The sequence below is a fragment of the Vipera berus genome (genome assembly GCF_964194415.1).
Source record: "Vipera berus genome assembly, chromosome: 4".
NCBI classification, from domain to species: domain Eukaryota; kingdom Metazoa; phylum Chordata; class Lepidosauria; order Squamata; family Viperidae; genus Vipera; species Vipera berus.
The window spans coordinates 38127386-38153999 of record NC_138206.1 but is presented as its reverse complement, the minus strand read 5'-3'; the positions used below and the strand labels follow the sequence as shown (position 1 = coordinate 38153999).

General features: G+C 34.9%; 1 protein-coding gene across 2 annotated transcripts in view; it reads right to left on the bottom strand.

Annotated features, from left to right (window-relative positions):
- EPHA3 (EPH receptor A3) overlaps nucleotides 1–26614 on the bottom strand; it is a gene marked incomplete at its 3' end in the record, with an annotated part of 224684 nt that overhangs the window by 115050 nt on the left and 83020 nt on the right. For both annotated transcript variants that reach the window (XM_081327303.1, XM_081327304.1), the window contains exon 3: nucleotides 18345–19005. In XM_081327303.1, coding sequence (XP_081183429.1) covers nucleotides 18345–19005 — 661 coding nt within the window. The remainder of the gene's footprint in view (nucleotides 1–18344; nucleotides 19006–26614) is intronic.

Here is a 26614-nt window from a genome sequence, read left to right as displayed (position 1 = left end):
CAATATTTGTAATTTATATTGAAAACCTATCAGTGTATTTGGAACACATAGCTAGATGCTGATTTTATGGACATTTACCCCACACCATCTATATTTTGTAGTATATAATTTAATAGCTGCTAGTAAAATTATCAAAAAATAATTGCAGGATTTTCCCAAGATTTGTTTTTTATTCCTCAAAGTTTTTTCTTATTACTAGTAAATCACTGAAAACAGCTCAAAACTACAGCACTTTTGAAATCTGCCTTACGCTTTAGGCAAATATTTATTCTACAATTTCCATAAATCTTCCTCCTTTCTTTTGATATGGAATTCATGTTAATAAAACATGAATTGTGATTGTTCTTACTTCCCCTTGATTAGTTCACTATATGAGTTTTCACTGCTGTTTAATTAGATAACAACTAATTTATGATCAATAACACATTGGTCAATAAACCCATCTATTAAAAAATAACTGAGCAAACAACCCATAATGATGAATTTTTGGCACAATAGCACACTGTTAAGTTCAGACTTTTATAAGCTTGGAATTCAGCAAATCACAGACTCTACAAGTATCCATATTCTCTAATTAGCTTTTATTGTGCACCTCAGAAACCTGCAGGTCAAAATGGCAGAAATATTATTCTCCACTAATGTTTACCACAAAGTAATTTATAGTTATTCACAAGGGGAAACTTAGCAGGGGAAAAACCAAGATTGCCTGTAACTCCTGCTGGGATCAGGAATATCATTTCATCCCTGCTTTAACCAGTGTTTTGCTTCACCACTTGTCAACATATAAATCTTATCACTAGAAGTAACTCAGTGACACCTGGGGAAAACATAAATAGAGGGCAAAAAATAAGAGATAGTGCAGAAAGGCTTTTTGAAAACTGAATTAACTAATTCAAGGCATACATAACTTCAGACATACATAACTCCAGGCTACATATCTAGAGCACTGTCTTGGAAAAGACTAAGCAAATATAACAATTGAATTGTGTATCATGTTTATGGGCATATATAAACACTCTTCAAAATAATAAGTAATAATAAGTAAGTAGCAAATGCTTTTGGTTCTGGAGGAGGAGTGTCTCAGTTAAAAAAGAAAAAGGAATCACAATTTTGATTTTTAAAACCTAGCTCCAAATAAGAAACATGGAACTTCTCAGAAATATATGCATGTTCCTGCTTATAAACAATAAATTACATTTTCTAAGATTTCAATATTAAATATGCTTACTTAATTACATAATTAAACCAGGCATAAAGTTATGTTGAATTTAGAATGTTTTAAATTATTACACTAATTGTACTGAACTTAAACTACTGTTGAACTTAGAAAAAATATCAATGTAGACTCTATAAATATTGCTTAGAGGGATATTTCTGTATCCTGCAACTGTTAGCAACAGAATGTCAGTACTAGATCTGAATGCCATTCAGTCAATTAAAATAAAGTAGCAATACTATAAGAGTTTATTTCAGGCCAATCACTTAATTAAAATAATATAATAGTGGCATTTTTTTCCCTTTTACAAACTTAAGTACGGTATGTGAAAAGCTAATCATGGAATTCAGTGTTTAACATTTCCTTGCATACTGAGAAAGAAAGTTGGGATAAAACTGAAAGCCTATTCCACAATAGGATCAGGTTCCTGCCTCTACAATAAGTTTAAAGGATTTTCCAGAACAAGTCACAAATATTGAAACACCCTCTTCTGCAAAAGGATTAATGTATCCTTTTTTGTTTCTTATTTGGAATCATATACTGTATATACATTAACCAAGCCTTGAATATATTTTGAAGGTGTAAGAGATAGTGGATTCCTGGCAAGAAAATCTGTTTCACCATTCCAATGTCCCATATCATGTCGGACAGTTTTGCAGGCATAGCCTGTGAAATAACCTGTGAAAGTCGTTTAAATTACAGATGAAATGTTTATGAAGATATACATAGATACAGAAAATAAAGAGGAGGGCCTTGACACAGATAAGGATTTTTTTTTACCAAAGCAATGTTTTAAATCCATACCAAGATAGAGATTTATGAAAATATATAGGGAGTGTGAATTGGGAATTTTTTTAAAAAAAATCCCATTTATATCCCGCCCTTCTCCGAAGACTCAGGGCGGCTTACAATCTAAGAAGCACAAACCAATGTGCTTAGCAACAGCCTTCATTCTATGTATATGCCTGCTTATTAGGACTTTCCCCCCCCCAAGCGGCATTTTTACAAAGTCAGCTTATTGCCCCCAACAATCTGGGTCCTCATTTTTCCTACCTCGGAAGGATGGAAGGCTGAGTCAACCTTGAGCCTGGTGGGACTCGAACCTGCACTAATTGCAGGCAGCTGGTGTTACTTAAGGAGGCATTAGCCCACTGCTCCACCAAGGAGCAGTGAGAGGATGCCCTAGGTATTTTCATAAAGATAAAAGATAAAAGAAAGGGAAGGGAAAGCACATTCAGAGGGTTTCTATTACTATAGCAAAACTAATACAAGTAGTTTTTAGCTTATGCAACATCTGTTTCTTGATCAGGTCTTGTTAGTCTGACATCAGCCACCTAAGCATGATGATGCCAAAGTAATGAAATATATATTGTGATGTTGTAATACAAAATCTATCTTCTTGCAATCGTACTGCAACACTGAAAGTGTAACTGTAAATGTATGTAAGAATAGAATTTACATAATGACATCACAGCACACATTTTGTTGTTTGTAAACACTCCATGCCAATGGAGATTTCTGAGACAATACATTATGTTTTCTATTGCTAACAGTTTCAGGATATAGAAATATTCCTTTAGATGCAGTGAGGTATCATGCAGAAAATTGTAAAATGCAATAAATATTGATAGCCCTAAACCCACAGGATTACTAACAGTTCATATTTCATAGTTCTGTCAGTTCTGACACGTTGTCGCCCTCATGTTTGCAATGCTAACATTTTAATGAAGACATCTATTGGGTTACATCAATAACATCTGTAAGAAGGGTAACAGCAATTCTGTTTGCAGATTTTTTGTTAACAGATCCCCATTTTCTGAGGTATTGTATTCCACAAAGAAGAAAAAGTATTCAGTAAAATCTTTTCCATCTCTGCTGTTTACAAAAGCTTCTCTAAATCACAGCTCTTTATCAAAATAAAAGGAATATATATTTTGTAGGAATTTCTCCATTTCCCATGGTGTGCTTCATTTAGCCCACTTATTCCTCACTAAACATGAACATTTAGATAAAGGATAAACTTAGAATTTTGATTTGTCAATCTGACTGGCCTACTTACAAACCCGAATTACATAATAATAAAGACACATCTCTCTGCTTGTAACCCAACTAACAGCCTCATTCAAATACGTACATTATTTAACTTACCAAGCCAAATCCAGCTACTTGATTCTCAATTTCCTGTGACACGTGTAACCTCTCCAGGTGACAATCCATATTACTAAATCACAAATTATTTTTAAGATAACGTTACATCTTTAAAATCAACAATGGCTTTCCTTGAAATGGTTACCGAATCAATGAAGAATACAACAACATTTCCCCCTTTTCCATTTCATTTACAAAATTCTTATGCTAATCTAGGATTAACATTTTTTGCTTAAATACAGCTGTATTAGTACAAATCTGCTCTTCTTAGAATACAGAATAACAGAGTTGAAAGGTACCTAGTCCAACCTCCTGCTCAAGGCAGGAAACCCTATACTATGTGTGAATCATATAAATCAAGTATTATTTTATATCTGAACATTCAGTTAGATGCAATGACCACTTAACAAACAAAAATATATTTGATTAAATTTATTGCTTATAAGAAATTGCCTCAAATAACATCGACCCTAACATTTTTGTCTCCAGGTGGAAAACCCACCCAATAAAGACCAGCAATCAGAAAGAATCCAACATCTGTTTTATTTTCCAAAGCTAGCAAGCTATGCTGAGTCACTGGTCTCTTCTATCCACACAATCCAAGAGCAAGACCCCTAAAGTTATGTAGGTGTTATGTAGTAGAATGTTCATCAGGTAAAATCAAACACTGGGGGCTCTGATAGAGACAATTGCTTTAAAACAAATGATAACTATAAAGGAGAGATAGGTAACATTCATGGTATAAAATATTAAACACACATTCTTTGATCTACAAGAGGAAACAAGGCTGTAACTGCTAGTTTAACAAGCTGACCCTGTACTTGCTCACAGGAGGAGAGTAATAAGGAAGTATAGCAATTACACTTTTCAATCTACTGCTTCTCCTGCATAGACATGGAATAACACATTGGTACTGTAACAAGCCCCTTCATGTATTACTGCCTTGTCGTGGCGAAGGGGCTTGCGTAATTCAATGAAGCTATGAGCTATGCCGTGCAGGGCCACCCAAGATGGAAAGGTCATAGCAGAGAGTTCTGACAAAACGTGATCCACTGAAGAAGGAAATGGCAACCCACTCCAGTATCTTTGCCATGAAAACCCTATGGACAGTACCAAAAGGCAAAACAATATGATGCTGGAAGATGAGCCCCTCAGGTCGGAAGGCATCCAATATGCTACTGGGGAAGAGCAGAGGGCTAGTACTAGTAGCACCAGAAAGAATGAAGCGACTGGGCCAAAGCCGAAAGGATGCTCAGCTGTGGAAGTGTCTGGTGGTGAAAGGAAAGTCCGATGCTGTAAAGATTTTTTCTCCATAGGAACCTGGAATGTAAGATCCATGAATCAAGGCAAGCTGGCGGTGGTCAAACAAGAGATGACAAGACTGAACATCGACATCTTAGGTATCAGCGAACTAAAATGGACAGGAATGGGTGAATTTAATTCAGATGACCATCAGGTATACTACTGCGGGCAAGAATCCCTCAGAAGAAATGGAGTAGCCTTCATAGTCAATAAAAGAGTAGGAAAAGCAATACTGGGATACAATCTTCAAAATGACAGAATGATCTCAGTTCGAATCCAAGGCAAACCATTCAGTATCACAGTAGTCCAAGTCTATGCCCCAACCACCAGTGCTGAAGAGGATGAAATTGACCAGTTCTATGAAGCCCTACAGCACCTTATAGAACTAACACCAAAAATGATGTCCTTATCATCATGGGGGATTGGAATGCTAAAGTAGGAAGCCAAAAGATAACCGGAATAAAAGGCAAGTTTGGCCTTGGAGTACAAAATGAAGCAGGGCACAGGATGATAGAATTTTGTCAAGAGAATACGATGGTCATAGCAAACACTCTTTTCCAACAACCCAAGAGACGGCTCTACACATGAACATCACCAGATGGTCAACACAAAAATCAGATTGACTATGTGCTCTGCAGACAAAGATGGAGAAGCTCTATACAGTCAGTAAAAACAAGACCAGGAGCTGACTGTGGCTCAGACCATGAGCTTCTCATTGCAAAGTTTAGGCTTAAACTGAAGAAAGTAGGGAAAAGCACTAGGCCACTCAGGTATGAATTAAATTATATCCCTGTTGAATATACAGTAGAGGTAACAAATAGATTTAAGGAATTAGATCTGATAGACAGAGTGCCTGAAGAACTATGGACAGAGGTTCGCAACATTGTACAACAGGTAGCAACCAAAACCATCCCAAAGAAAAAGAAATGCAAGAAAGCAAAATGGCTGTCTGAGGAAGCTTTGCAAATAGCTGAGGAAAGGAGGGAAGCGAAAGGCAAGGGAGAAAAAGAAAGATATGCCTAATTGAATGCAGAATTCCAGAGAATAGCTAGAAGAGATAAGAATGCCTTCTTAAATGAACAGTGCAAAGAAATAGAAGAAAACAATAGAATAGAGAGGACCAGAGATTTTTTTCAAGAAAATTGGAGAGATGAAAGGAACATTTAATGCAAAAATGGGCATGATAAAGGACCAAAATGGCAGGGACCTAACAGAGGCAGAAGAGATTAAGAAGAGGTGGCAAAATTACACAGAAATATAGAAGAATGAGCTTAACGTCCCTGATAATCACAATGAGGTGGTCACTGACCTCGAGCCAGACATCCTAGAATGTGAAGTAAAATGGGCCTTAGAAAAGCTGAGCAACAACAAAGCTAGTGGAAGTGACAGTATTCCAGCTGATCTATTCAAAATATTAAAAGACAATGCAGTAAAAGTGCTACACTCAATTTGCCAGCAAATTTGGAAAACTCAACAGTGGCCACAGGATTGGAAAAGATCAGTTTACATTCCAATTCCAAAGAAAGGCAGTGCCAAAGAATGTTCAAACTATCACACCATTGCACTCATATGTCATGCTAGTAAAGTTATGCTTAAAATCCTACAAGCTAGACTCCAGCAGTATGTGGATCGAGAACTACCAGAAGTGCAGGCAGGATTTCGAAGACGCAGAGGAACTAGAGATCAAATTGCCAACATACGCTGGATCATGGAGAAAGCTAGAGAGTTCCAGAAAAACATCTACTTCTGCTTCATTGACTATGCTAAAGCCTTTGATTGTGTAGATCATAACAAACTGTGGCAAGTTCTTAAAGAGATGGGCGTACCAGACCATCTTATTTGTCTCTTGAGAAACCTATATGTGGGCCAAGAAGCAAAAGTGAGAACTGGACACAGAACCACTGATTGATTCAAAATTGGGAAAGGAGTCCGGCAAGGCTGTATACTGTTGCCCTGTCTATTTAACTTATATGCAGAGTAGATCATGAGAAAGGCAGGGCTAGATGAATCAAAAGCTGGATTTAAGATTGCCGGAAGAAATATCAACAACCTAAGATATGCAGATGATACCACTCAAATGGCAGAAAATGAAGAAGAACTAAAGAGCCTCTTGTTGTGGGTGTAGAAGGAGAGTGCAAAGGTTGGGTTGAAACTTAACATTAAGAAAACCAAGATCATGGTAGCCAGCCCTCTCAATTCCTGGCAAATAGATGGGGGAAGAAATGGAGGTAGTGACAGATTTTATTTTCCTGGGCTCCAAGATCACTGCAGATGGGGACTGTATCCAAGAAATTAAAAGACGCTTGTTCCTTGGGAGGAAAGCCATGACAAATCTAGACAGCACACTAAAAAGCAGAGACTTCACCCTGTCAACAAAAGTGCGTATAGTCAAGGCTATGGTCTTCCCAGTTGCAATGTATGACAGTGAAAGTTGGACCATAAAAAAGGTTGAGCGCCAAAGAATTGTGGCCTTTGAACTATGGTGCTGGAGAAGACTCCTGCGAGTCCCTTGGACTGCAAGGCGATCAAATCGGTCAGTCCTAGAGGAGATCAACCCTGACTGCTCTTTAGAAGGCCAGATCCTGAAGCTAAAACTCAAATACTTTGGCCACCTAATGAGAAGGAAGGACTCACTGGAGAAGAGCCTAATGCTGGGAAAGACTGAGGGCAAGAGAAGAAGGGGACAACAGTGAATGAGGTGGCTGGATGGAGTCACTGAAGCAGTAGGCTTGAGCTTAAATGGACTCCAGAAGATGGTAGAGGATAGGAAGGCCTGGAGGAACATTGTCCATAGGGTCGCGATGGGTCGGACACGACTTTGCAGCTAACAACAACAACAGCTGTAACAAGAATGCCCTGTTTAATAAAAACAATGTTATATTCCTTTTAAACTGAGTTAAACTTCTGGAGCAAGTTTGACAAGTTTGAAAATCGCTTCTGCTTTCTATTTCAGCTTATGGACTCAACAAGGTGTGCACAATTCCATATAAACAGCACTTATTACTTGCCCATAAAATATGCACAAAAGGAACTCTGAAATATTCTGAACCACTTACATATTTTGGTTCAATGCTGTGTTTTTTTTTAATGAGAATAGAGTTACACAGTTCAATATCTTGCAAAATTAACAATAATGTTGTTTATTGGGGAAGAATTATTTAACCACAGCTGATTCTAGAAACAAGAATCCATCACTGATTTTATAGCAGATAAAAGCAGACAAAGGACAAGATATTGAACTTCATGTTATTTGGTTAATCCGGAAGGTCTTCCCTTTATTAATTTTAACATCAGCCTGGGACAGGTTTCTTTTTTGGATCTCCTGTCATTAGAAGGAAAAATTGGAGACTTTACAGTTTCACTATATCAATTTTCAACTTTGCTTAAAATAGCTGTTATATATTTACAGGATCAGTACATTCAGACAAATTAAGGAATAGAACTATTAATATCTCTATTGCTCCTTAGGCCATCCACATGATAATGTATTCATGTAACCAGTGATCACTTAACTTTGGTATATTTCTGTCAGTATAAATTAAATTAGGTTCTGGCCAATTTGACTGAATCCCAGCAGTCAAACTGTTGTTTTTTTAAAAAATGATATACTGTTTTACACCTGTCAGTTTTCTTCTATGTCTTTAGATTATTTATTTCCTTCTACCCTTTCATTAAACTATTTCAGTCAAGGTGAAAATACATACAAAGGAAAACATAGAAGAAAAATGAAATAACTTGAGCATATGAAAAGAGAGTACCCAAAATTAAATTTCCCTGGAAGCTTTGTTCTTTTGACATGAAAACATATTTGACATATGAACACATTTTATTGTACCATATTTAAGTCTTCAGTGAAATAAGGCATAAATAAGGTGCAACATGCAAGTCTTATTGTTACTAGTTTCTGAGTTCATATCGACCAGATGTAATCAAAGTATGAGAATTTAATTATTCCTTAAATTGTATACATATTAGAATATTTTAGCATTATTATTAGTTGCAAGTGAAGTCATTCTTACACATTGATAACATGTCACAACTGAAGATTACTATTAATTGTGGCTAAACTTCGCATTCCAACTAGCACCTGGTTTAAATATTCGTATATCAACATAAATTTGATATGAAATAGGACTTTGGCTTTAGTATTTACCATTCCATATGTTCAATTTTACATATAATTGACTTGTTTCATATATGATATAAAATTTGAGACACGTAGAGTTTGTAATGTGCAGGTTAATGAAATGGGTTATTCTGGCATTCACTGAGAATGCCACATCATTAAAGCATATCCAGCTGATGCAAAACTGCTGGAAACAAAAATAGACAGGATCTGGAGAATATAAAAGAAAATATTTTATCATATATTTTAAATTTTTGCCTGAAAGAATTTTCACTGCCATCTGATCTCTGTACGTCCTCCCAATTTATAATTTGATGTTTCTCAAACATGAATTAATTGAACTCTTCATAGTTTGTTCCTGTGTGAATCAGCAGGGCCATCAAAAAATTCAGAGTAATTCACTGTAAATTTTAATCATTTTGTTTATATCTCAATATCTAGGAGAGCAGCATTTAAGGATTATAATGTCCTTTAAGTTTTTAATAGAAAATGGGGTATGAATATTACATATATTTTCAATAACTAATTACAAATTGCTATTACTACACTACCAACAATGAAGAATAAATACGGTATCATGTGAACTATTAAGATAATGAAGAGTATCTTTGAAACTTTTTGGCAAATCTTTATACTGCCGAGAATACAATAATTTAAACTAAAAATGAGATTGTACATATTCATCATCTGTTAAAGACAATGTCGATTTTGAGGTTATCAAGGCATTTTATACATTACACACACACACACACACACACACACACACACAGAGAGAGAGAGAGAGAGAGAGAGAGAGAGAGAGAGAGAGAGAGAGAGAAGCTTAAGTAACCATGGTTGTCTGTGCTCATCTTCGTTTCAAAGCCGAAGAGCCAGCGCTTGTCCGAGGACATGTGGCCGGAATGACTAGACGCCAAAGGCGCACAGAACGCTGTTACCTTCCCACCATAGTGGTCCCTATTTTTCTACTTGCATTTTTACATGCTTTCGAACTGCTAGGTAGGCAGAAGCTGGGATGAGTAACAGGCGCTCACTCTGTTACGCGGCACTCGGGATTCGACCCGCCAAACTGCTGACCTTCTGATCGACAAGCTCAGCATCCTAACCCACTGAGCCACCACATATTTACTTGCTTGGATGTGAAAAGTCTTCTCATTCATGAATCTTTACAATGAATCTATAGATAGTAGTTAGATTAAAAGTAAATACCAGCAAATACCTAAGTTATTTCTTAACAAAACTAAACAAAAAGAAGAAATGAAAATGCAAATTCAAAATCATGTTACAATGTCTTGTCAACCTAATAGTTTGTGCATATGCCAATTGCATTAATACAATAAACCAAAATATGTTCTGGTCTCGACACCATTCTAGATCATAGTCCTATGCAAACTTGACCATAACCAGAAATTATCTTTTCTGATATCTTTTTATATCTTAATATCACTGCAACTTTACTTCAACAGTAGTCAACCTGTTCATAAAATATGTTATATACCATTGTTTTATTTATTATTATTTATTTATTATTGGGACTTATATGACAAGTGTGAAGAGGGTTCAAAAATATCATTTTTAAAAAAAGTATTAAATGAACATTAGGCCTTGCAGGGGGGAGTATTACAAAATATACAGTCAATATTTTTTTTCTCTCTTCACTTCTTAGTTGTATAAGCCCTGAACACCTTTCCTAATAGTTATCATATATATCTTGAAATATTTGTTAAATGACAAAATCCATATGTTTTGAAAATTAATATCAAGGCACCTTCTAAACCTTCAAAGTTAGGATGGAGGTGAGGTGGAATTACATTTAAAGAAAGATTCACAAGGAATGATTTGCTGACTAACCCAGTCAAATTCAAGAAACGTTAGAAGAATTTGAAATACAAATTGGAGAATGCTGAAAAAAATCTGAGAGTATATTATTGGGAAAAATATTCAAATCCTGTTATTTTGCAAACATGCTAGGCAGACTTCTTATGTATCTTCAGAAAACTAACTAGGGAAATCTAGAAACTTTTTGTAAGCTAATACCTTTTCATTAGCATCAAATGTAATTAATTCAAAACAATATGGTATAAAAAGTAGAGAAGGCAGAGCATCAGATACAATGTAATTGTAATGTATTTCTTTCATAAATTAGGAGAGGAAATGCCTTTAAGAAATTTTAGCATAATTTTAATTTGGATTGTACCTATATTATTGTCTCACAGCATGTAATATCTTGTCAAACATAAATTATTTTATTTCAATCTATTTTTATTAAATCTCTTACTATGAGGATGTAACAATGTCTTTCTTGCAGTGATGTCTTAAATCTGATGGTATGCTTCCTGGGTGTTAAAAAAATGATATACTACATAGTAATCCCTAATTATGAAAGAATTTGGAGAATAGACATGTCTGGTATTAAGACAGCAAGCCAAACAGTTGTACTGACCTTTTAGAAATGATTATTGTATAAACTGATGTTAGATCTTGTTACAAAGAAGTGATGAATATAGTTTCAGTTTGTTTTTGAATACAGCAATTCTACTTTTTTCACACTTAATACATTTCCACCCTCATCTGTAATTCTAATTCAGTTTTGATGGACTTGGGGCTCATAAACAGTGTATCTCTGAACTGAATACCCAGAAGTAATTTCCAGGTAATTTCTATGTGGAACGTCTATGTTCAGTATCGCAGGCTAACTCAAAGGCACTTACTAGGAAAAATAAAAGAGGCAATTTTTTTAGTCAAAACATTCTTTCTTGGACTTAAAGGCATTGTTCAACCAAACACAAAAATGTGTTGACAATTTTCTTTGCTAGCCAAAACTAACAGGCAGACTTGGAAAAGAACTACTGAAATGATAGGCATGCAAGGACTAAATCTGGCTATACTCAAATTTAGTCCAGGCAAAGGTGCATCTTAATTAAATCTTGCTCTACTTTAATTTCCAATATGCTGATGGCAATGGGATCTCCAAAAAATACATTCTGAGTCCCACACCACTGATTTACCACATCCAAACTTCAGTTAGTCTTAGGTCCAGCTGACTTTTGGTAACTTTGATTACTAGAGTTGCCAAGTTTTAAAACTTTCTAATTTAAATCAATCTAAATTGTACTGAAATTAAGTTAGAATATTAATGTTGATGAACATTCTAACATTCTTCTGTTAGAAGAAAAACACTTATTTTCTCTCACTAGGATTAATTATATTTACTTTTGTGAGATTTTTTTTAAAAAAACATTGACATTCTTCCAAGAAATGTATTTTGAAAACTTTCATTTTATAAATGGGTTTTTTGATTTGTATCATATATAAAAATATGAAAAAGCTTTTGAAAATATATGTGAAAGAATATACAATAAATAATCAGGAAAATACAATTCCATGCTAGTTAAAAACATTTACAGTACAAATTGAATTCCAAAATACAAAGGGAACCCTGTGGACAGATTTATATTGTCCTTTTCAGCAGCCAACACTCAGCTAAGTCAGAATTAACAGTAAGAAAAAAAAATACCCTAATCAAGGAAGTACCAAGTACACCCTCACAACACTGGCAGTGCAAGCTACTATAAATAACCATAGAGCAAACCTCATAGTCCCAGTCGCCAGCAATAATGATATCTTGTTGGATAATGAAACATCTGCAAGCAATCAAACTCAAGGAGCACCAAGGATTCCACAGATTTATATTTAATTTTCAAATGAAAATTGTGAGTATTCCTTATACCAAGTCTGAAAAACTAATATGACCCCCACTTCTTAAATCTGTTTGTATACATTTTGACTTTGTTTCTAACCAACATGGTTGTATGATGTTACTTCCATGGCTCATAACTCATAGCTTTCATAGGTACTAGCTCTGTATTCATATCAGTCTTTTCTTTTTAAACTTGAAATATCTACTTGTAGACAAATATAGAACTACAAAGTAAACAATATATAAAACAAAGAAAAAAATGTTTTGAAGAAATGTTACAAAAACTACTTGGCAATAATTGGTAATAATATCATGAACAAATTGACAGTTTTGCAAAACATCAGATGTCTGAGATATTTAGACATTTAGTCCTCAGGGAATAGGGCGGTATATAAATATAACTAAATAAATTTATGGGTATATATTCTTTTATCAAAAAAATCTGATAAACGAATTATCAGACAGATTCATTAAAGTTCATTTCATTAATGACAAAGTGTTTTATTTACAACAGAATAGATCAGGGGTCCTCAACCTATGGGCCGTGGCCCGAGAGTAGGCCGCAGGCTCTTGGCCAGTGGGCCATGGAAATGGCTGGCCGGTGCACACACATGTGGGTATGCATTTCCCCCACTCGTGCTTGTGCTCACACTCCCATTTGCACATGTGCATGGGCACAAACAGGGCCGCTAGTGCGGGTAGGTGTCCACAACCCATTGGAGCATGCATGAAATGAAATGGATGAGTCCTTCGGGAATAGGGCGGTATAGAAATCTAATTAATAAAATAAATAAATAAATAAATAAAAGGGCCGCTAGCTGCTGTGAGGGGATGCAGCCATTCAGGCATGCACACAGCACCAGTGCATGCCCCATGTGTGAATGGGGCCACTAGTTCCACACCAGTGTGCATGGCCCTGTGTGTGCACGCATGTGCACGTGCACACGCACCAATTTTGAACCTGCTCTCCTTCCCTCCAGTCCACAAGCCCAGAAATGTTGGAGACATCTGGAATAGATAGTATTTTTATTGGGAAGCACACAAACCTATGGAAAAAGGAAGGTGATGATGCAAAATGCACAGGACCATGATACTAACATTGAGAATTTTAGGTGTGCATTATAACCATCATCATCATCATCACCACAACCATCATTATTTTCTTTATTTTTGAAACTCACTCTGAATTATTTTAAAATCACAAAATGGTTATAAAACAGTATTACCAATTTCTTGCAATCATAACTGAAGAAGGGCTCCACAAGTGCAAAAAAAAAATCATCTCTACATTCTTAGGCCCCAATTATTATTAAAAGATAGATATAATAATGATTAGGATTGTGTTTTCCAATGCATGAGAACATGAGCAACACATGCTCTTCCAATTAATAAAGAAGCCATATTTTTCCGCAATTGACACAGTATCTTTAAAAGCTATTTTAGGCTATAGCCACGTAGATGAGCATATAAAGCACTTCACTTCAAAATGAAATAACTCATAATTTTACTGCATATTCATTTATCATCAGAACATACCCATTTATAAAATAGTTCTTTATCAAAATCTGTTAACAGCTATTATATATTTCATCCTTCAACTAACAAGCCACCCTATTAGCTCTAAGCATAAATATAACAGAGGAAACAACCAGTCAGAGAATCAAACTATTGTTATGCAGGTATTATATCACAGGCATAATATATAGATTTTAAATAAACAAATGAAAAGTTTCTATAAATGAACAATTTAAATAGGGGGTAGGAATAAAAATGACCACTCATACAATTCACTTGGTTTTCATGCCTTTATGGATGTTTCTGCTGGATAAATGAGAAGGCATTTACTGATGGTGCATCTGGTTTTTAGAAACTTTTCCAATAATTCACAATGAGATCAAACCATCTATGAAAGCCAATCATAAATCTAGATAAATGCCTTCCCTTGAAAAACAATACTACAATTCATACCTACTACTCATTCATGTATTGTTTGGGGATATATACAAATTAAAATAAACATGACAAAAAGTAACGCTATTCAAATTAGTAACACAATTTCTTTTTATTCCTAGCTGCAATAGGGATATTTTTATGTAGAGTTAATTTTCCTTATTATCAAATATAAGTTGAAACCAGATATAGAAATAATCAAAATCCTAGTAAGGTAACTCTTAAAGATTATTTCAAAACTTTTATTTTACCTTTAGCAATGTTTCAGCTTATTTAGCTTTGAAAACACCATTGCATATAATACAATGTAATATATTAATTAAATGTATAGTTCAAATACAGTCTTTGCCATGAAAGCCAGCTAGGTGACTTAGGTCTCTCTCTCTCTCTCTCTCTCTCTCTCTCTCTCTCTCTCTCTCTCTCTCTCTCTCTCTCTCTCTCGACAACCCACTTCACAAGGTTGTTGTTGTGGGCAAAATAGGAGGAGAAAGGTATGTTGAATATGTTATCCACTTTGAGTTATTTGCAAAAAAATAAAAGTGGGATACAAATAAATAAATAATAAAGAAATTATCATTTAGCATTCTGAAGAGAATTTTGCTAATTGTCCAGTAGGAATATTAACTAAAATGGGTCAAGGTTGACTCAGCCTTCCATTCTTCCAAGGATGGTAAAATGAGAACCCAGATTGCTGGGGGCAATATGCTAACTCTGTAAACCACTTAAAAAGGTAAAGGTTCCCCCGCACATGCGTGCTAGTCGTTTCCAACTCTAGGGGCCGGTGCTCATCTCCGTTTCAAAGCCGAAGAGCCAGCACTTGTCCGAGGACGTCTCCATGGTCATGTGGCCGGCATGACTAGACGCCAATCTAAGTGCTATTGCTATTGCCAAACAGAAAAATTTTCTTAAGCTACATTGAATACCATGATTGACTAAACTGATTTTTAAGATAATCCACCTATTCCTTTAAATTCTTTTGACACGTTTATTCAAAATATATGTCTTTCAGTAAACATATGCCTTCTTTTGGAATGATGCTGTCTTGAATCTACAGGAATGCCTTATATAATTTTCCATTTCCCCTAAAATAAACAATTATAAAACTATCTCTGTTGATTAGGTAATATAGATAAATTCCCATTACTTGCTTTGTCTTTAACTTCAGACAGTTAGATAGACTTTTAAATAGTTGTTCTGGAAACCAACATTCAATATGTTATTTCAATGTTGTAATCGTATATGTTTTAAATCATCTATAGTAAAGGTGTTTCTTTGTGAACTGCTAACAAACTCCAAATTCTTGGAAGATTTTTACAAGCAAAATGAAGCTAGCAGTTCTTTTTATTCTAAAAAGCAAATACACAGGCTACATATTATTATAAAATATTTTATAACACAGATACTGTATATTAGATTTCCAGACTGGGTTGGAACTGAATGAAGACTTAACCAATTAATAATAGCTTGTCCTAAAAGGCATATATTTATCTCAGATCTTTGGTATCTATACAAATTAGGTTGTCATCTGTAAAACCAGGAACAAACCCCCAGAGTTTATTTTTAAACATAACATGCCAATGATGTTGATTGAGCAGACTGTTATAAATCCAAATTAAAAGGTCTTGAAAAATAAGCAGGATATAAAAAATGTAATATTCTAAATCTGTGTTACACAAATTTCAGAATGAGTTTTATGTTTACCCTATGTCTTCAATTTGGATTAAACACAATGCCCAATTCTCAAAAGGGATCTGAAACGCTGATTTTATTAAGCCATGAAGACATTATAGTATAATTTGAGTCTTATATTTCTTTTTTCCATATTTTTTCATAGTGTTCAGAATTTTTAATAACTCATTTGAAATTACATAAACATTATTAAAACTATTAATAGAAATTCAGACTTTACAAAGTCTGTTCTCTGTCAAGGAAATACATGAACAGCGTATGTAAGATTTAATGCCAATTTTTTCAGCTTTTTTTCATTTTTCCTAAGTACACAATAGTACTGTCTTGTGATAATTTTCATACATTAGTGAGAAGATTCCTGATCTGCATCCAGAAATTCAAATTTAATTCACAAATTCAGAAGGAAGGAAGGAAGGAAGGAAGGAAGGAAGGAAGGAAGGAAGGAAGGAAGGAAGGAAGGAAGAAAGAAAGAAAGAAAGAAAGAAAGAAAGAAAGAAAGAAAGAAAGAAAGAAAGAAAGAAAGAAAGAAAGAAAGAAAGAAAGAAAGAGAAAATGTGAACAGATTTTTAAACTTTCAGTTCCTGCTGGATTACTTCTTGCGAACGGCCAGAAGTTGAGCATTTGAATATATACACTGGATAAAAGCATTATTTAAATCTCTCCATAATTACTTTCTTTCTTCAGTAATGTCTCAAAAGCACGATTCCACTAGAAATAAAACCAATGGAACTTATTTTTATGATCTTTTCTCTGCGGAAATGTGGGAAGCTTCAGCCTGCTGGAGATTTGATTTAAAGAAAAGATATCTACTCTTTAATAATATAAACAAGTGCAAGAAAGCTCAGGTCTTCTCTTCCCACAAACTTCCCACAAACTCTATTATCCTTTCAAATAATTTTTGAAATATTTTTATTTTACAAAATTTATTTAGAATTGACACCAAGAATGCTGGAGAATTTCTAGTGTCCTTAGCACTAGTTAAAAAATCCTTTCACGCCTATCCCATACATAATCTAGATTTAAAGCAAACTGAAATCACCCAACTTCATTTTAAGAACACAGACACAAACAGCAATATATTTTATATAAAATATATAAGATCTGTGCTAAGATATAAGTTTATATATAAATAAATATACTGCATATCTATATATCAAATATAAATTGTTTCTTTTTATGTTAATTTTAAGGTTTAAATGATTCTATTTAAAAATTTTACTGTGTTTCACTGAAGATTAACAAAATAATAAGCTTATTCAACTATGTTTTTGCAGAAACAAAGGAAAACAAAAAAGCATAATCACAATATTAAATAAGCTGCATTGTTCAGTATCTACAAACTGGTACATTATCAGAAAATGCTCTGTACCACAGGGAATAAGAGTCCCAGGAAATATTTTTGGGAGATGAGCATCATTAAGAAAAGGGAAAATGAACAATGTAGATGGATTTAATGAGTTAAACAGGAAACAGATAAATACTTTAAAGAAAAAAGTAGAAAAGATAAAAAAAATACTTGGTAAATAGGTCTAAAAGAAAAGTACATAAAGATGGGGAAAACATGTTGCAGAAACAGAGGTAGGGATTTTATTCTGGGATAGGGTAATATTTATTTGTTTGTTTATTTATACATGCCTTTGAATACATTTTTGACTCCTGGCAACTAATTGGATAAGTCCTTGCAGTTTTCTTGGCACAGTTTTTCAAAAGTGATTTACCGTTGCCTCATTCCTACAGCTGTGAGAAAGAGACACTGACCAAAGGTTACCAAGTGGCTTTGTGCATTACATGGGATTAGAACTCCTGGTCTACTGGTTTCTAGCCTGGTGCCTTAAATACTACAGCAACACGCTAAACTAATTTGTGTAGCAATGCACAATATGCTTGTCTTTTCACCTGCTTTTAAAACCAAGGAGCTCAAGTAAGACTCACTGAAAAATTTTAGTGTTTCAGTGTTGAAATTAAAGGTCCCAAAGTATAGACCAGTCCGAACCTCTCTTCATTCTGAGACTTAACCCCACTATACTACTTCTTAATTATAGCAAATATAACAAGCAATGCTTTTGCTGTCTTTTGAAAGGCATATAATAGTTTGGGCGTACCAGAGAGAAATATTTTGCCCATGATGACCCAGCCTGTTTCTGGACCATTTCTTCGCTTACCTGAAGTGGTAGTGTTCCTGTTGAAAAAAGTTTAAATCATCATGTTACCATTACCTTGGCAGGCGTAGCCTCTTTCTTCATAGCCGGCATTACACAAGCACTTCCCTATGGGTACTAGCCATTCTCCTTCGGTGCTGCAGTACATCTTGGGTGGGTCTTCCTCTTTGGAATGATTAACACAAGAGCCTTGCACTTCCACCAGTGACTGGGAATCCATAGGTACTGTATCTGGAAACATGGCCAAGTTCTTTATAGTAAAAGGGCATTTTTTGAAGTACACTCGCACTGATACTAAGGCCACACATGCACCCACATCTTGAAAAGCCAAATAAAATCCTTTCTTGCTCACAGGTCCTACTTCACGAACTTCTGTATTGAGCTTAAGAATCCGATCCCCAAGATCCATCTGAGTGAAGCTTTCATCGGCAGCAATGGTATCAATCTTTGTAAACTGGTGTTCTCTGAACTTGACAGAATGGTCATCATCAGATTCCATATAATACAAATTAAAAGTTTCCTTACAGGTGCCCAGAACCAAAGGGATACTGTTACAATCCCTCAGAGTAAATTTGAGTTCCACATAAATTTTCTGAGCTGAATTGCGTGGTATCCAATTTGTCCTTAACCAATTATTTTGACTGTGGTCCATGACGTTGCAGACTTGGTAAGTTCTGATTGGAGTATAGTTCTCATCAACACCACTTATTTCTTCCCACTGAAAAGAAGCATAAAAATAAATTAGCTAAACAAAAAAGGGTATGTAGTCACTAATAATCAGAGAAATCACAAAATAGTAATTTCTTGAAAGGTTATCACCAAAGAAAAATCTTATAATTTCAGAAGCACAATGACATTGTGTAACAATGTATTTATTACAAATTCATAAACCTTTTACCCATTTTTCATTTAAAACTTGTAAGTTGGCAAAAAATATCAATTTTTCCAAGAAGAGTTTAACATTAAAATCATCTGAGGCCCATCTCTCTTTTATGTCTCTATTTTGAGGGCATTGTGATATACATAAAGCATACAATATTAAAAGTCCTTAATTTATTGTTGCTTTGCTTTTGTCCAGTTTTTACAGCAAAGTGTAAACACTTCCCTTCCAATGAGAAAGAAAATGGATATACCACAACAAAGCAGACATAATAAAGCTGAACTAAAAAATTTTCACAACAGATTGAATGGAAAAGAAAAAAAAGACAAAGCAAAGCAACTGAATTCTTTTAGGAAAACTAATAAAATGCAAAATCTTAAAAATAAGAATCCACCATAAAAAAGACTGAGTCACTTTCACTACAAAGAAGAAAAAGAAAAAGAAGAAAGAAAGAAAGAAAGAAAGAAAGAAAGAAAGAAAGAAAGAAAGAAAGAAAGAAAGAAAGAAAGAAAGAAAGAAAGAAAGAAAGAAAGAGAAGCCTCACACCTCTGGCTTTCTTGTGATGACAGAGAAAGTATTTTAAAGCACTGAAATAAAACAAATAAAAGTTTATGATTGTAAGCAAGCAAAGGCGCATAAAGCACGTCAGCATTCAGCCAGGCTATTAACAATTAGACTTTTAAAAGGGACCACTATGGTGGGAAGGTAACAGCATTCCATGCGCCTTTGGCGTCTAGTCATGCCGGCCACATGACCACGGAGACGTCCTCGGACAAACGCTGGCTCTTCGGCTTTGAAACGGAGATGAGCACCGGCCCCTAGAGTCGGAAATGACTAGCATGCATGTGCGGGGGAACCTTTACCTTTACCTTTTAAAAACAGAAGGCACATCTAAAAATACAAGCAGCTGCAAAAAAAGATGGTGACCCAGCCACTCCAGCTACTCTTACCGAGAATTGGAACCATCCAGATTTCTCTCCCCAGTCAAGTCTGTGGTTCTCCAAAGGTTATCATGGGTCATTCCTAGTTACTCCAGTAAAAATCTGGGGAGCAAGCTGCCAAAGAACCAGCTTTGGCAGGAAAAACAGCTCCTTGATGGCATGGAGGAAAAAAAGCCCCACCTTTAGAGCACCATTTTCTAGGACTTTGCCATTTTCTGAGACCCAAGAAATTGTTAATCTTGAAAGTTGGTTTTATTAGGCAGGAAAAAGAAACAAAAAACACTTAATCTTTACTTGTGGTTGCTTTGGTAATTCTGAACCATGCAAATTAATTATAAAATATGTTTATAATGCAAATTTCGATTTTTAAATTTGGAAAGCCTCGACATGTGAAGGATTATTATTTTTACTACTGTAATTAATTCAGCATTCCTCAAACATTCTTAAACTTTAATCATAATCAAAAATATCCATTATTCCTAGTAAGTTTACTCACAAGCGAATTGCACTTTTGATCATAATGTATGTAATGTTCAGTTTCCAACATTTGGTAAAATAATATGCTGTCTGCTATTCAAATAAAACATTAAAGTATATTATAAACACTTACAGAAAACAGATTATCTAAACAATTACAGAATGAAATACTCAACTATCTTGTCATATAGATATCTTGGGAGAAACATAAGTGATTAGCAAAATGATATAACATAATTATCTATTTATAAAACTTTAAAATTATGACAAACTTCACCAGTGTATACTGAATAAATTAATCTCAGAAATTTTAATTTGATTAGTCCAATTATGGATTGTGACTTCACAATAATCTTAGAAAAGAATGTGTTTTATCTAATCCAAAGTTAGCTCTCTTAATTTCTAGTTTTACTTTTAGAAATGTGGATTTAAAAAAGAAAAAAAATGATTCTTTGATTAGGTGTCATAAAGTAAATGTCAATTCTTTTGTACCTCAAAATGTCCCTGTTTTTTTAAAAAAAATTAGTTTACAAAGTGCAGCTAAAGGAAGACAAAATAACCATGAAGATTTTGTTTAAGATGCATGGACAGGCAATTTTGACTTGCTGATTGTCTAATTGGTCTAAAGTCAGAAAAATAATTTTATATGCTGCAACAAGTTTGACTGACAGCATCTTGCATTTCATTTCTGAAGCCAATTTATGCTTCTGACTAATATTGATTTAGCATAGAGTTGTATCCATTTTAAATTGCATAAGACATACTACAGAATTTTTAGCATGAAAGCTACAAGGCGAATCTATCCATATGTTCCTATTGTGAAATTGATTTACTGAGAAAAAAATTAAAACATTCTCAAGCAAGTGGTAACTATTTACTAACCATCTTTCTTGAGAGTTTAATATTTTTTGAGTTTGATTATTCTTGGTTAGTATCTATTGATGTAAAATCATTTGGACATTGTACAATGTACATATTTGTATATACTGTATATACAAAGACTATATATACTGTTCTAATAGTTTCTATATTTCCCTTGCAGATGATACCACTCTAATGGCAGAAAGTGAAGAAGAATTAAAGAGCCTCTTGTTGCGAGTGAAGAAAGAGAGTGCAAAAGTTGGCTTGAAACTAAACATTAAGAAAACCAAGATCATGGCATCTGGCCCTCTCAATTCCTGGCAAATAGATGGGGAAGAAATGGAGGTAGTGACAGATTTTATTTTCCTGGGCTGCAGATGGGGACTGTAGCCAAGAAATTAAAAGACGCTTGCTCCTGGGGAGGAAAGCAATGGCAAATCTAGACAGCACACTAAAAAGCAAAGACATCACCCTGTCAACAAAAGTGCGTATAGTGAAGGCTATGGTCTTCCCAGTTGCAATGTATGGCAGTGAAAGCTGCACCATAAAAAAGGCTGAGCGCCAAAGAATTGAGGCCTTTGAACTATGGTGCTGGAGAAGACTCCTGCGAGTCCCTTGGATTGCAAGGCGATCAAACCGGTCAGTCCTAGAGGAGATCAACCCTGACTGCTCTTTAGAAGGCCAGATCCTGAAGCTAAAACTCAAATACTTTGGCCACCTAATGAGAAGGAAGGACTCATGGGAGAAGAGCCTAATGCTGGGAAAGATTGAGGGCAATAGAAGAAGGGGACGACAGAGAATGAGGTGGCTGGATGGAGTCACTGAAGCAGTAGGCATGAGCTTAAATGGACTCCAGAAGATGGTAGAGGACAGGAAGGCCTGGAGGAACGTTGTCCATAGGGTCGCGATGAGTCGGACATGACTTCGCAGCTAACAACAATAATATTTCCCTTCCTGAACACTGAGTGCCAATATAGAAACATGTTTGTTGAACTCTCAGTAGAAAATTTAATAGAATATTATCTGGCTATCTATGTCTGATGACTCTAACAAGAATAAAATCAATCATGTGGTCCCTGCTGGTAATGCATTAACTGAAAAAAAATATCTCACATTGTTGTTGTCTCACATATACTAACTAAAAATTTCACACACACACACCCCTCCACTTCAACAGTAGAGATGGCATGACAAAATGTTACATGACATCATTTGTATGTTTCTCTTCTCTGAAAGTTTACAAGAAAGTTGATTTTATTCCATATCATAGCTTCTTATGCAGGAATTCTTTACCAGAACTTTTGATTAACTCATAACTATCACCCACTTCTTAGACTAGTGCACAATGTTCTTTGATAAAATAAACCACACAACAACCTTATTTTGATTAAATTATTATTTTTATGAAGTGTTTTTCTGATGTATTTATATTTATTGATAAAATGCCATATTACAAATTAATCTACATACTTCTTGCTGAATCCAATGTGCTTTTATATGTTTTTACCTGCAACTTGTCAATATTTTTCTTTTTGCTTTTCTGCAGAATCTTATATTTGCACATTGAATCAGCATAAAACTGTAGAAATAAACTAAACAAATCTAAAATGGTAGCAATGTCCATTCAAAATCTATTTCATAAATTATAGAAATTACATAAAATTATAAAATTGTCTGAATAAGGGGGAAGGAGAATAAAGGAGATCATCTATTTTATCAGCAGCTATTTTGTATACAACTATTCAATTCATACATGATGAAAGAAGACTCAAAAACAGCTTATCTATAAAAATAAAAGCTGAATTTAATATTTGGGATAAAACTAATGAAACTAAGTTTTGTTTGATGTTGTTACATGATGTTGATCATCACTTTGCTTTGATTTACAGGTTGTTATGCTACTCATAACTGATATTTTACATTTAATGGAATATATATGCATATATATGCCACAACTTTATTCATCCTCCAGTATGTTTATATTTAAAGAGCAAGGAAGTATAAGTGGTTAGCTCAGCATTCAACTGATTGAAAGTAATGTTATACATATGAAGACAGAAATAGCTTTTTAACCAAGGGCATACAGTTGCTTTAGTAAAAGAAAGACACATTTGATTGAAGTATGGAGAAAAGATAATTGAATGTGTCAGTGTGTTGGAAGAGGCATTCTAACAAGAAATTCTTTTGTATAGCCATGACTAAAATGAATGGAATCACTAAAGTTTTACCTAATAACATAATGAGGAAATGGATTCCCAGGAGGTAAAGTAGTGATAAGCCTGAATAAGTAAAAATGACAGAGTATTTTTTTCTACTAGAATACCTGGTAATGTATTTAGCATGTGATCATATCACATGCTAAATTGTCACAGGCAATTTATACATACTCAAAAGGAGAAAAAAAAGTAGCAGTTTGGTGCTACTTCCTGAGAACAATTTTTGCCCACAATGTAAGCTTTTCAAAAAGGTAATTGGAGCATAAAGTAGTTAAAACAAAAAGCTGTTTCTCACCATTGTTATCTTATATTAGCAATCTTATATCTTGTGCAGAATAAATTGCTATATGAATTTGGTGGCTATATAAGTTCCTTAAATAAGCAAATAAATCTTAGATGTTGTTAAAGGAAGGATAATCACAATGATTGTATAATAATTGCAATCAGCATTTTTCAACCTTTTAAATATGTGAATTAGTTGTTCACATCCAAGACCAAAGTAACTTCTTGCCACCAATCAATACCCAGATAAGCAGATATTAAAACCAAAATTTATATTAGACCAACAATCAAGTAGCAAACAATATCCAAACAAGGAACTACCAACCCAGATAAATAAACAGTATACAAAAATCTAATCAAGGAACTACTAAGAATAGTTCTACCAACACTGACAGGGCAAGCCACTTGAATATAAACAGAAAGCAATCCTCATTTGTTTCTAGCATTGATTATGTTACCTAACTGCGTAAGAAACATCTGCAAAAAACAACCAAACTCAGAGAACACCAAGGACCTAACAGTTCAAACTTGACAATCATACATACATACATACATACATACATACATACATACATACATACCAGTAGAAGAGAATACACACACACACACATACACACACACACACACACACACATTCTCTTCTATTGGTAGTTGTCATTTGTGTATCAAAAGAGATTTTTACAAAGTTATAATTTGTTAGGTCCTACCACATTTTATCATTTGTGATATTGTTCTAAACATCAAAATTCTGTTACATAAAAAGTGGCTCCTGTTTAATTTTATAAGGGTCTTTTTAATGCTGTATATTTCAATGTAAGCCATCAAGAGTCATGTTAAATAAATAAAGTATCCTTCAAACTGAACTCAGCTCATAATGATTCTATAGGTAAAGGTAAAGGTTCCCCCGCACATGCGTGCTAGTCGTTTCCAACTCTAGGGGCCGGTGCTCATCTCCGTTTCAAAGCCGAAGAGCCAGCGCTTGTCCGAGGACGTCTCCGTGGTCATGTGGCCGGCATGACTAGACGCCAGAGGCGCACGAAACGCTGTTACCTTCCCACCATAGTGGTCCCTATTTTTCTACTTGCATTTTTTACGTGCTTTCGAACTGCTAGGTTGGCAGAAGCTGGGACGAGTAACAGGCGCTCAGTCTGTTGTGCGGCACTCGGGATTCGACCCGCCAAACTGCCAACCATCTGATCGACAAGCTCAGCGTCCTAACCCACTGAGCCACCGTGTCCCTAATGATTCTATAGCTACAGCTATATAATTTTCATGGCAATAGTGCATTAGTTCTCTGCTATTGCTTCCTTCTGGAATGTTTCCTTAATTTTTCATAGGACTTTAGATGCCTGGTATCCTCTCAGTTTGCCCTCTAAGTTCTAATCAGGCACATTACTCACTCCAAACTCAGACAAAGTCAGCCAGATGCTTTTTTTCCCCCTATGCATAGCATATAAAGAAATGAGGAAGAAGAAAATTTGCTACAAGGGTGTATCTCGCAAAGAGATGATTCTACAGTTGGCCATTATTTGGGGAGAAGCGGCAAGAAGATATTTTCTATTGCTCTTTACAAACAGTTTCTTCAAAAGCAATTCTATGGAATCCAGGGCACTAAACTGAAGCAGTTAGTGGTAAAAATAAACAAAGCAAAAAGAATATGTTGAAAGGAAAATGTTAGGCTGCTAGCAGCTGCATGAACCAAAAGTAAAACTTTTTTTCAAGGAAGAATCTCAGAGTCATCATTAGCAAGCTTATTAAGATTAAAGTAAGAATGTGACAAGAATGTAACAGCAGGCGACCTTTTTCCCTTAGAAGCAAAATGTATCTGTGTACATCAAAACAGTGACTTTGAATTCTTCTCCCCTTATTACTGGTGTAATGGCATAGAGGCTTGTCTTTTCTCAGATACGATGGAATCTATAGCTGTAGATTTATATAGGTTACAGTTATTGGAATCCTTATCATTCTTCCATCATACCCTTATAGCAAATCTTGGAACCAGCGAGGTGGAAAGTAAATAGCCCAGAAGAGGCAAGAACAATTATGTAAAAGTTGTGCAGATAGCACTAGCCTGAGAAAAGAGTGACAAACAGGCCATTAGAATGAAGAAGTAGGACAAATGAATTTAAGATTTTAACCTTCATACAAATACTTATCTGTATGGACAGCTTATTCTACTCTACAGAACCTGATCGTTTCTTGTTACTCAGTATATAAACATCATTTATCTATCTGAGCCTAGTCCTTGACTTCTCATGACAGCTCCAGAATGATCTTCTAGAAAGAGATGTATTACAATGGCCTGAATATTAGCTTGTGATGGAATGTGCATTGCAGAAACATCATGGGAGGATTTTTTTCCCAGGAAGAGACCAGGATCAAGAGTCTGTGCATAACTAAGGATGGGGGTATGAGGTTTATGATAAACACATCCTAGAATCTCTAAGGATATAACTAGCTTACAAAGTTGTAGCTTTAGCTTAGTAAGATTCTGTGAGAAAATAAAGGATTGGACTCAGCTGGATTTTACTGCCTCATCTCATCCATTGCTTTGCCTAACCATAGAGAAAAGGTAATTTTTCAGGTCTTTTTAAAGCATCTTTTCTAGCAGAGGAATCTGGAAGATTCAATATATAGTAAAAGTGGGGAAATAGCTGTTTGCTGCCAAAG